The 12940-nt window shown below is 32.4% G+C and overlaps 2 protein-coding genes across 2 annotated transcripts in view; both read left to right on the top strand.

Moving 5' to 3' along the window:
* Positions 1–2367: 2367 nt before the first annotated feature.
* Positions 2368–3696, top strand: LOAG_08280 (hypothetical protein; the record flags this gene model as incomplete). The annotated part of the gene is made up of 5 exons (XM_003143812.1): positions 2368–2427; positions 2515–2586; positions 2629–2685; positions 2789–2876; positions 3599–3696. 5 exons carry the CDS (start codon positions 2368–2370, stop codon positions 3694–3696), a joined length of 375 nt encoding a protein of 124 aa, XP_003143860.1.
* A 3096-nt stretch (positions 3697–6792) lies between these two features.
* LOAG_08279 (hypothetical protein) overlaps positions 6793–12940 on the top strand; it is a gene marked incomplete at both ends in the record, with an annotated part of 6853 nt that continues 705 nt past the window's right edge. The window contains 14 exons of the mRNA XM_020447659.1: positions 6793–6963; positions 7284–7442; positions 7707–7872; positions 8084–8210; positions 8892–9060; positions 9172–9246; positions 9723–9855; positions 10141–10277; positions 10403–10542; positions 10756–10934; positions 11353–11461; positions 11792–11893; positions 12128–12318; positions 12475–12594. Coding sequence (XP_020302134.1) covers positions 6793–6963; positions 7284–7442; positions 7707–7872; positions 8084–8210; positions 8892–9060; positions 9172–9246; positions 9723–9855; positions 10141–10277; positions 10403–10542; positions 10756–10934; positions 11353–11461; positions 11792–11893; positions 12128–12318; positions 12475–12594 — 1978 coding nt within the window. The remainder of the gene's footprint in view (positions 6964–7283; positions 7443–7706; positions 7873–8083; positions 8211–8891; positions 9061–9171; positions 9247–9722; positions 9856–10140; positions 10278–10402; positions 10543–10755; positions 10935–11352; positions 11462–11791; positions 11894–12127; positions 12319–12474; positions 12595–12940) is intronic.

Raw genomic sequence — 12940 nt, 5'->3', positions numbered from 1 at the left:
ACCGTATCCCGCTCCAGTAATCTGTAGTAACGGAGGAACAGCTCTGGTGGTTGGTTGTATGCAACCTTAGCAATGTCTTCCGTTCACCAAAGAACCGGTTGCTTGTTTACAAAGAATTTGTTGTACGGTTGGTTACTCATTTTCCAGTAATTTTAAAAACAATCAAATATCTGAGAAATCTTCAGACCGTTCGAACAAATTACTTCAGTTTTTCTTTTGTTTTATCTCTTCACTTTGAGATTTGAAATTGAATAGAGTCCATTTGGTGCGGGATTCCGTTTCGTTTTGAAAAATAACTTTTCTTCCGGAGTCCGAAATGAAATGAGTCATTTGCTTAAGGTACCACAAAAATGTCCAAATGGTGGGCGTATTTTGGCTTGCAATGTACTACTTCACAGTCATGCATTCCACTAGCCGGAGGATGTCCAGTAATATGTATTGATGGAATGTGTTGTACTATCGAAGGTTTATCGATGAAATTATCATGATATCATAATTCTCTCCTCTACTTCACTTCTCTATCAGTATTCGTTGCTATCATACTTACAATATGTACTCACACAATTTCAAACAAAAGTTAAAAATAACACGGATATGCTGGGTTTTGCTAGGAAAATTTACTGAAATTTTGCAATTTTCAGGGCCATTTTCTGGATGCTTTAAGCGAACGCAAAATTTTTGCGTATTTTTACGTGATTTTGTATCTTTTGCGTGTCACTTAACGTTTTCTCTTTGATTCACAACGTGTAAATTTAGGCATTACTACGAAAACGTTAAGAGTTTATTTGTGTAATAGATTGATGTAAAAGTTGAAATAATCATGATGTGTCAAAACAAATAAATGGAAATAAAACGATGATAGTACTTTCTGTTTTATCAAGCTAAAAAAAAACTGAGTTGTTATTTAAATTTGGAAATGAATAACATGTGAATTGCACTGAAACACTTAAATTATGTCAAATATAATGTTGTTTTGGACCGCTTCAATTCGTGCTTTTTAGTGATATTTTTTAAACGTTTTGTTAATAATTAGTACACTAAAAACAGGTTTGGAGAAAAACTCGAAAATAAAACTTTAAAATAATTTCGAAAAAAGTCATTAAGATTGTCCTTGAAATTCTTAATAGGTTTTTGACAAAAATCTGATTTAATTTATCATAAACATTCGCATTTAAATAATTTTAAAATAAATTTAGAAAAACGAATTGGAAAATAAACATTATTATTTACCGATTTTAATTGGCATATAATACAGTTGCAAAACAATTATTTCCGTTTATTAAAACTTTGTAATTAATAATCTCATAGGGTTTTAGAATGCATGGAATGAACGCTAATTAAAACACTAATTAAAATAAGAAGGTAATAGCTAAGTCTGTTGCAAACAATAATGCTAAATTTACTGTAGCGCTAATTTTGTAAGTTTAATGTTTTGGTTTCGCATATTTAATTGGCTTGAAGTGTTGTTGAACTTGTTTGAAATATTGCTAAGCAGACGGCTATCAGATCCTGTCTAATATTATAAACATTAAATGTGATATGGCAAAAGTCTGATGAAAGAGCTTTGTCAAATCATTGCATTATCTTAAGATTCAAAAGAAGTGATTCTTTTTGTTGCACTATACTTTTTTAAATGAATTTAAATCATCACAGAAGATAGAAATCATGTTTTCTGGTAGTTTACAAAAAGATTCTGAAGGGATCTATACTTTAAAAAAAGATTCTGAAGAGATGTATACTTTACAAAAAGATTGGGATCTGCCTGTTTGGAAATTTCTTGCCTGTCATGTTCCATGCAATTACAATTATATTTCTGATTACTTCGTTGCTGATTATACCTGATAATGATAAAAAATCGTTCAATTACCATAATTTAATTGTATTTTGTTTTTCCTTCCATTCGATCATTGCCTGTTCATTTTCTTCCTTCAATCCTTTGAATAATTTTGGACGCAGCAATGGGAATAAATAGTGTTACTATTAATTATACATACACAAATATTGCATGAAACTGAGATTCGATTAATTCACTGAAATTAATTTCGAAGGAGGATATCGTCCTCTATTTACAGCATCAAACTAGCGTGATAACTGAAATTAAAGGAATATATGTTTGCTCTGCAATTACAAACCAGAAGGAATAGAAGAAATGTTGGTTGAAGTATTGTAATCGCTGACCACTGTCCGTCATCATTTGTTCAACAGTAATCTGACTCTTGGCCATTACATAGCCAAATTTGCTTTGAAATGAAATGAATGTATTATATTTGATACTCCGTCTGAGTAACTGCGTGAGACATATTTTTTGTTATGATGTATTCCGTACTTGTATAGGAAAAAATAATGCACAAAAAAAATGGAAAAAATATGGAAGGAAGTAATGCACAAGAGATAACTGGAAATTGGCCCAACTTAACTTATCTGATAGTAAATTTTTTTTGGACTTTCCCAAAAGATATTTCCCGGAATTTTCCAAGGAAGACATTTTCTTTTTTTTCTGGAATTATTTTGCAGCATCATGTAGAAGAAGAAGAAAAGCATTATCCGCCTATTATGTTCATAAATTCACAAAGATTGCTTGATATGGTTCTCTTGAATTGTTAGAAATTTCAATAATAATCATTAAAGAGGACTAAATCGATAATATTATCTATTTCGGATCTTTTGTCGACGGATGAGAGGAAGGTAAAAGCTATGCTTTTTCTAATATTGAATAATTTATTAATTTTATTCAGAGAAAAAAAACGCATTTTGATTCGACTACTTTGAAATATTGCAAAAATACCAGACAAGAAGTGTCCGTTGCTTGGTCGTCATAATATCGCCAGGTATTTTCAAGAGTAATTTTTCGGCATTACTTATACATAAATGCGAAAGTAAGTGGAGTTGAATTGACAGAAACATTTCCGCCATCGTTCCTCCATCAAACAGAATTCCTCCATTGTTATTGTGGCGAAAAATAAGTAATGAATTTTTGTGCCCATAAATTCCATTACTCATTCCAACAATTTCTTACCAAATCCTTATTTAATTCAAAAATATTGATAGGAAACGGTAGTGAAAATTAAAAACAAAAAGAAAAGAAAATGAAAAACTTCACCAACTATTTCTTGTTAAACGCTAATCGTTGTCATTTTTTTGCCTTATTTTCAGTCCCATAATCCATGAGATATTATGAAGCGTATAAAATTATTGGAAATAACCCGTATAGTTTAGGCTCAGAAATACTTCGAGATAGTGAAAGACTGGAATAAAAACGATTCAGGTATGAATACTTTTTTTCATGGGAGTCCGTGTAAACAAAATCCGTTTGATTCTTTTTTTTTTCCACTTTCTATAAAAACTTTTTAAGACTCGAAGTTGTGGTGGCTCGAAATTCAGAAAATGAAATCAGTTACTGCACAGACCGTCTTACATTGAAATAACTCATATATATATGATGCATGATGTAAAAAATGTCTTAGCGTAAAATATCATAAAAAGAGAGATTCACTATACTCTAGGAAATGTCGCTTTTGTGCCTCTTATTTTGTCTCATTTTGCATAAGTAAATAGACAACTTTAGATTCTAGAAAATGAAAAGAGTTGACATTTTTAGATGACAGAACAGAATGGAACATTGAAACAAATATTACAGCGCAATATGATAAATCCCCTTGCGCTGCAAATATTCACGTTCAATTGCTGCTCAACTGATCGCAATGTATAAAGTGATAGTTTGATAGTTCATGGTTCGTCTTCCGTTCTATAATGGTCGATATCTCGTGAGGATGATTTGGATGCTGCAAAAGTTTGCCTCCAAAAGCACTTCTATTTCGTCATCAAATTCCGGACTAATTCCGCTTTGGTACCGTCCTTTTATTGCCTTAAATAACTTGTCAAGAGCAATAATCAATTAGGGTCACTCAAGAAAGTAACTGAAATAAAGAGGACAACTGGTTTTCTCTGAAATCATTGACGAGAAAAAGTGGAAAACAGATAGATTGAAGTATGATCATCTTTGTTCACTGTCTATTACCATGTCTTCAACAGTAGCCTGATTCGACGCAATTATAAAACTTCTTACCTTTCCCTAATATTGTTAATGGATACTTTTTACCTTCCCCAATACTGAGAATAATTTAGCTGAAGGAATTGTTGATTTCAACTTTTCTTATCATCAGCATCTTTGCTAAAATGAAACTGAAAAAGTGACTGAAATTGCGAACTGTCAATAAACTTTTTTAGTTTTCTTAATATTTTGTTTAGGCTTAGATGAGATAACGAAAAAAGATATATATATGTCTCATAGTAAGTGTAATGGAATACAAAATATTTGTACTTGAAGCAGCCTTAAGCGCAGAGTGAACTCTTCTGCTTGAAAGTGATAACAAGACCAAGTGGACACCTTCACCAGAAGACAATGAAGAGGTATAGCCTAACATGTCAGGAGCGTCATTGGAAGAAAATAGCGTTAAAGTAAGGAGGGCAAGATAAAGCAGTTGAATGCTCGTGCTGTGAGCTTTTATTTATTTGATAACTGTGTGAAGAAATATATTAAGCATTTAAATTAGTTTAAAAATGCTTGGAATATGATTACTAATCGAAGCTAATCGATTTGAGCTTAATTCCACTTGTATTACCTACATTTAAACTAAAATTTATAAAAGTCGCTTAATTCTCACCTGGAACAAAGAGTTCTCTTCCCATTAAGCCATCGACACTTCAATCATCTTACATTTCTCAGTGGCGCTCGTCCTTGGGCATTAATCGACAACATAAAATTCTAATACCTTTTTGTGTTTTTGTGCGGTAGTGAATCCGAATGGGAATAGGAGGCTATAAAGTTTAGTTTAGATGTAAGGAATGCAAGTGAAATATAGGGAAATTAAAACTGATGAAGCTTCTGTCATGATTTTCTTGCAGAGTAGATTTCTCCAGATCAAATGCAACAAAACATCTGTATTCTCCATGTAGTTAACCCGTTGCTGTCCCCTTTGGTCCTTCATCCTCGATTCGATGAAGGAAAGTGAATGATCAGGTTGGTTAGTAATTTGACAAAAAATAAAAAAACGAAAAAAGAATGCAAAAAGTGGAAAGAAAATAAGTTAAAAAACAAAGAAATAAAAAAGTTGAAAGCGGGAAAAAGTTTGTTTTCTGGAATTTTTGGAAGTATGAAACGGTTGAATTTTAGACTAGGAATGTTTTATAATATGACATCACATGTTCATAACATTGTGACTGAAATCAGAAGAAAAAGAAAAACTTTGGAGAGGTCGCGTTAGAAGTCCTCTAAAAGTCTAGGATCACCAAATACAATCGAGCATAAAAGTAACCTTTTCAGGAATTCACCTGTTTATTTTTGGTGATTTAATTTATTGCTTTTGTTCGGACTTTGAACTTTTACTTCTTACAATTTGACATTTTTTTTTCAAAGTTTTCAGCTCTTTTTTGGTGTTTATCTCTTCTCTTATTGAAATTGTTTTCTTTTTTAATCAACTGTTTTGCTTTGTTTATTAATTTGCTATTTCTTTTTTTTTTTTTTTAAAGTTTCTGGTTGAATCGAGCAATGTAGCACAGTGTATTTATGCCACTCTGATCACAATGAGGGTAAAACATTGGAACACAACGAAGCAATTCAATTACTTTTCTTTAATTAATTAACTGTTTCATTTTTTTTAATATATTATGTTCGTGTTCATTATTAATATTTTGACAATATTTCATAATGTGTGTTTCTTTTTCTTTCATGTTTGTTGTATTTCTTGGACGCTAATGGACACATCGTTTCTTTCTCTAACATTTACTCCAATATTTCATCCACACAACTAAATAAATATGACACTAATAAGTTTTATTGGTGACATCATTATTTCTAAATAATTAGTATCACTGATGCGTTTTACTAATACTGTGTATGGACAGATGCGTTTTACTAGTGTCATGTGTGTTGAATTCAAAAAATGCAAAGAATTCTCGTTTAGATGATTTCATTAAAACTGCCAGAAAAGATAGATTGGAGAGTAGAGTTAAATCTACTGAAAAATCACCAGGTTGATTGGGCTATTTTTACCTTTTTTTTGCATTAAAAATAGTGTTTATTTCAAAATATGAATAGACTTGTAAATTTGATAATTTTATTTTTGTTGCGAAAATGATTTCATATATGGCATTTTTTTGGCATACATCAAAGAAAATTCAATAAATTCTTTTATTGAAATTCTGCATTCTTTACTGTTACTCATTCTATTCCAACCTTACCTGATGTATGCTTTCCATTCCTTTTGATGCATCATTTCTGATTGGTCTTAATTTATCCTTACTATAGCTTTCTGTCATTGTTCGCGTCATTTCCTTAAATTTCTCTCTTCTTTGTTGCTATTCCTGTCCGTTTGTTATCCATAGCTCCTGCACGCTTTTTCATTCCACTGATGCATGATTCTTTTTTTCCTTTTTTGTTAGTTTTACTTATTTGTTTGTCTTGCCATTTTTATTTACTTCATGTTTATTGCATAAGTATTTGTTTACCTTACCATTAGTTCCACTGGTATGTATCTCTCTGTTAGGTTGCTTCATCGCTTTTATTTTGCTTACTGCGTGCTTCGGTATTACTCGTCATATCCAATGTGCTTTTGTTAGTTTGTAAATAAAAGATGCAGTTCATACTGGCAACAGCAACTGTAATTTTGCATAATGGTTCACTGGACAAAAGTGACACAGCGGGACTTAGCATCATTTCATGAATGCTGCACTTCGAATTGGATTGTCAGGTTGATGAGGGGGGAGGAGGATTAGGTCTTTTGTGTTTAGTAGATGGGACGTTGTTTTTCGGGATTTGATTATAATACTTTCTGTCTTACAGTAACGTTTCTCACGGGCAGCGCTATCTTTTGCTCTGTTTTGAACGATTGTCATGCTGAAATGGCCAACAATGTTAAGCAAGAAACAATTTCGGGCGAGGCTGTTATTACTACTTATCTTTCAGTAAGTTTTTATTGAAATTCTTTTTATTAAAATTGAAATTGAAGTTTTTTTTATTGAAACTGAAATTGAAATTCAGACTGATATCCATCAAGAAATATTGGGACATTCCGGACACTACCACTGTTACTGATTGTCCATTCTTAAAGCAGATGTTGTAAGCAGTATCTAATATTTCATTCCCTTTACTATTAGTTTGCATACAGCATGCAGTCATTGTGATTAAGTAACATTCTGTAATTGTTTAGTTCGACATTACGTTGTCGATGGCTAATGTGCTTGTGACAATAATATAAGCAGTGTCGTTATAATAGTTCTTTCAGGGGGACATAAATGGTTTGATAACGTACAACAAACTTTGTAAGGCTGTTGATTTTTTAAACCAGTGGAATCCACATGCAGTCATCGACTTTCTTAATCAGTTTGTGGACATCGGCCATTTGTTTGACCATCGTTGTAAACAGCTGGTGTTGAAATTTGCTGTTAGTCTACATTTGATTAGTGCATTTTGGATTCATACTATCGATGTAAGGTTGTTGATGTAAGCTATTGTCATGTCATTTACTACCTAATCGAATTCTTAGAGTTCCGTTTGCTTATTGGCATGGACACACATTTTTGGTCTTATCTCCCATCCACCATCTACAAGTTAGTAGAACTATATCGCGACAAAGTATTTTTGGTGCAACATGTTGTAGTCTTGAAGTAGGATTAAGCAGCCTAGTTTATTATGAAACACATTTTAGCAAGTGGATTGGCAGTTTGTTCCGAGTGAGATACGACCTCAGTTTGTCAAACTGCTTCGAGATATTGGTGTACAGTACATTTGTCATACTGAATCGATTATGCGATGTTTCGTAGAACATTTACTTGCTAAAGTCCAACTTCATTCTAGTACTGGTCAAAATCAAGGTTAATCAATCTTTGTATATTATAAATTCGGAACAGAAAAAAGACAAGTAAGAAAAGACAAGTATCATTTTGTAGAAAGTATAGTGAGGAGTGAAAAAAACTGCACTGCATTGAATGAGGTGTGAAAAGTTAAGTAAGTTTTTTCCTTGATAACAAGCTGTTTCACGTTGATTAATAGTGCTCTGTTCTTCATTTCAGTTCAGTATTTCAGAGGGTAAAAATAACATTATGAACAGAAATACTGCTGTGTTTACGTTATGTCTCACAGAAGAAGAACAAGACAATATATACAATTTGGCAAGTGATGGTTTGGGATTTATACTGAAATGTTTTCCACTGTAAGTTTTCACAGTGATTGCAAGAACATGTGCTTTAATTTACTTCACTTTATTTTCAAATAGTATAGATGAGTTTTATTTTTGAGATTTTCATTAGTTTGCAAAAAAGAAGAAAGATATCCCAGTCCATATTTAATTAATTTATGCCAATTTTTGTATTTCTAAATTTCCCGCTGAATATTAGTCTTCGTCGTAGTAATGGTAATGGGACTTCCTTAATATGATTAAGAAATATGTCGCTGATCTGAACTGCAGCAACAAATGGAATAGAACCTTGAAAAATATAACATGGACAGTGCATCTGACATGGAATGTTTGCCTTAACTATTTGTTTGCAGTTCCGTAGGATTTGTTATCAGTTTAATATCTGCTATCTTCTAAATCTCGGATACCTTTATTCCTATATTGTCTTCATACCAGTTTTTCTTAATTTGTAAATTTTCGAGTGCTCCTTGTGTCGCGAATGTCCTCTGAATTCATACACTTTTTTACAGTTCAGTTTTAGTTCATTGTTCATATTCATGATTTTCTTATTCCTTCTAGTTAGAATTTTTCTTGATTGAAGTTGGCATGTAACATCAAAAGCCACAAAGAACTAATAGTATTCTTGTCGAAACATATACCGAAATACAATGATTTCTGTTAGTTTACATGTTACACAGAATATGTCGATTTATTCAGGGCAACAAGAAGTCTCGTCAAAATTATTCGTCAGCGCTTTCCTCATCATTCGGTACCATCAATTCGATATGTCAGTTATGTAAAAAATCTTATATTAATATGTCAAAATATCCCGCAGTGTCGAGAGGATATCTTTTGCATTATTATTGACGGTCTTGCTCAACTCGATGTGAGTGTTATGATTTATATCAGTTCATTCTTATGTTTCAAGAAATAATTATTGATGGATCGGTTTTTTTGCAGCTAATTAGTACTTAAAAAATTGAAAATACAATTTTAGGCAGTATTGACGAAGGTGGAAAATTCAAGCAGGAAAGAGGATAGCTGTGATGACGGTCTAAGCGTATTTTTATTGGTTAGTTTGATGAATATATGTATTAGTTCATTTTCACTGAAGAAAAAGCATTTATTTAAAGAAAAATAACAGTGATTTTTATGACTCTTCGATTATTCAATGCAGCATGGCTGATCTGCATATCGAAGAGATCTGTGCATAGATCACTTATATATGAATATATGAATAAAATGATAGTATGATAACATTATTATAAAGCATTATTATGTAATATGCATCTAAGCTTCTTTATATGTTTTGATTGCTTATACCATCCATCAAATCGTCTTGTCTTGTTTGAAATTAGAAGATTTAAGCACTATTATAAAGCATTATTATGTAATATGCATGTAAGCTTCTTTATATGTTTTGATATTTTGCTGAATATGGCATGAATATGTTATATTTGAAAACGACAAGGTTGACTGACTTTTTTTAGGCCCCATATTAAATGATAGTATAAATGATAGTTATTTCTATCCCTTTATCATTTTAAGGATGAAGAATACGAAAGAAAAATTAGCGAAGTGCAAGATAATAATGATAAAGTGGAAAAATTGGATACTTGCATGTCTATTATGTTCGATTATTTAGGAAAACTTTGCAGTCATGAAAATCCGTCGAAAATAGGTACATCCTTCTTTTCCAGCGCTTGAAAATTTCCCAGCTGTTCAATCCTTTTGGCAAAAAAATGCTAATCACGGATAGAAAAATACTTTAATCTATGAATTCCAAAAATTTTTAAAGAACTAAAGTTATGTTTCAAAGTTCGCTAATCTCTGCTGCATATTTTAAAGCACATTAAAGTTTATTTCACCGGCAGCTACAAGTAGAGTTTTTGGCATGAAAGCTGCTGTTTAAAAAATTTAATTGAATACATTTTCTATCAAGCGCATTTTCAATCGTTATTTGCAGGTTGTGGTTGGTTGCCATCAACATCCAAAGGAAAAATATTAAAAGAATTATTAGTTGTATTCGAGGAGCATCTTCTAATGGCTCACGGTTTGAAAAACATATCGTTTCTTTGGTTCTACGTCTGTAGTCTTGATATGGTACGGTTATTCTAAGCTCATTTTTTCTTGTTTTTTTCTTACGCAAAGTTTTGATTTGTCCGCATATAATTTTTCTCCTAAATCCTTCTTTTTATTTTTCTTCTCACTTTTTTTCATTATTTCAGAGTTATCCAAAAGATTTTCTGAGCTGGTTGTGGAATTTTGTTACGCGATTAAACCAGACACCTAATGACTGGAAGAAAGCGCAGGGTGCTACTTGTTACATCGGTAGCATGCTTTCTCGTGCTTCATATATTGATCTCAGGTAACCCTCTCTTCATATATTCTTTCTTAGTATCACATCATTTTAAACCTTCATTTGCATTACACTCCATTGCAGGTGTATTGTAAGTATTCCAAAATTTTCTTGTAACTCTTGATGGTAATAGATCAGTTGAGGAAGATTTATCAATTGAAAAGTTAGAATTTTTAAAGCCGAAACAAATCTTCTGATCACTTGTTTGGTTTCTGTTTTCAGTACAACGATGGAATGGTTGGAAGTATTGTCACACTGGTGTACTACTTATGTGAATGAGATGATTGATCGGACAACTGATGCAACGGCAGGTTCGACTCGGCATGGAACGTTCTATGCTGTCTTCCAAGCCTTTCTCGTTGCGTTTTGTTTTCGATACCGCGAAATAGTACAAGCGAAAGGTTAGCGCTCGTTATTTTGGTGTTATTTTGTAGTGGTGTTTAACAATTAGTATATTGTTTGTTCTATAAATATGACTTGAGCAGTATTCCGTCATTATTGGTTAATGGTAAACAGATGTTGAAAAAGTATGAAATACAAGTTTTCGAAACCTAGGAAGGCTGAGAAGACACTGCCATTTGTTGAATAGGTAGCTGATTCGAATCACTGCAGCCTGACATTAAATGCTGGTGGAACGGAATAAATTGTGAGTTGATATCTGGAGTCCTTTTAAAAGGCAGTTACATTTAACTTACAGTTCCACAGGGTCATTACCTGTAGTAAATGATAAAAAGATCCATATGGATCCATAAAGAATCCTTCTATGATCTATATGAATTTGAAAAGGGAAATTAAAATCTTCAAGGCATTCATTTTCAGAAATGATCAAGATACATCACTGGGGGCTGGGACATATTGTCCACAGTACATTAGAGCCCTTATCATATATTAGCCATCCAGTCGCTTTATGTTTTGCAACAATAAGCAGGTCAGACTTAGATGTTTGTGTGATTTGTCTTCAGTTAATCTTGGTCAAAAATTTTGCCCACTTTCACATGCCATTTTCGGATAAGTGTTATAATCTTCTAAAAAATTAGCGGTTGGTATTTAACATCACTTCCAGAAATGAGTTATTTAAACGACTAGAAAGTCTATGATTTCGATGGAATTTTTGAATTTAATTCAAAAATCATTTCTGTCGCAGTCAAATGTTTGTATTGAAATCGTGCATATAAAATTTGAAATCTTGGAAGTCCAGCTTAGTTTTCAGCTAATGAAACTTTTGGAATACTAATTCTTGCTTTTTGAATATTTGCAGATCCATGCAGCTTGTCTATGTAAATCATATTTTGCCAGCAAAACCAGCAGAGATGATGCCTTTTGAACCTCATTTCCCATTTGATTCTTATAGTTTGGAGAGGTAAACTTACATATGTCATATTGATTTGGCTCAAGATTTCTTAAAAATAAGGATGAAATGGGAAGGATGTCATTTAGAGAAAGATGGAAGGATTCCTACAAGCTATAAGTTAAGGAAATGTCGTTTCATTTTTGTAAAATAATAGAGTCATAGAAATCTCTATATTTATTTTCATTCTGTCGCTTTAAAAGTATAGCTTCAACAATATTTAACCACCGCATTTACCATCTTTAGGTCGCTCTCTTTTATTGCTCCACTTATGCGCAAATTTTCACCTCTTGCTGAAGATGTGAGTACTTTGAAAAATGAATTACTGTGGAAAAATGTAATCGAGGCTATGGATTGCCATACTTATGAGGGAGATAATGGCTCATGGGAATTTCTTGATGATATTAGGCGAGACCAAAATGAGTTCCAGCGAGTCGGTTAGTCATAATCGAATTTATAACTTCTTTCAATCGTAGTTAACTGTTTACAGAAAAAAGTCTTTAATTTTCTTCTCGGGTTGTACTTGATCGTTAACTGCAAAGCTACAATTATTATTGTAATATCTTGGTTACATTCTTGAAAATTTGCATCAGATGCCGAAGTTTTGAATACTGTGGAAGAAAGGAACCCTTCTCTCAAAATTGCTAATGAATTTTTAACCGTTTATTCAACTTCACCCGGACTCAAGCAGTTCAAAACTTCATCTTCCTTAGGTATGTTTAATTTTTTTAATGATAGAAGGAAAAGTGTAAATGCACGAGAATTTCCATGAAATGCTCTCTTGTTATAGAGCATTCATCTCTGTTGTTGTAGACGTTTGCTCGTTTGACTCATGTGGGTTGACATTTTAACTATGGGTTTCTTTGCGTGTACCTTACCGTACCTTTATTATTATAGAACACCTTTCTGCTACTGTTGAAGTCATTTATGGTGTGGTGTGAGATACTTGCATCTCAAATTAGGTTAAAATTTACTCAATTTCAGTCATGCTCAATTTACTCAACCTCAGTCATGCTCAATTTACTCAATCTCAGTCAATTAGATTAAAATTTACTCAGT

This window comes from Loa loa (assembly GCF_000183805.2).
Source record: "Loa loa unplaced genomic scaffold supercont3.96, whole genome shotgun sequence".
Classification (NCBI taxonomy): Eukaryota; Metazoa; Nematoda; class Chromadorea; order Rhabditida; family Onchocercidae; genus Loa; species Loa loa.
This window is presented reverse-complemented; position numbering and strand designations above follow the sequence as displayed.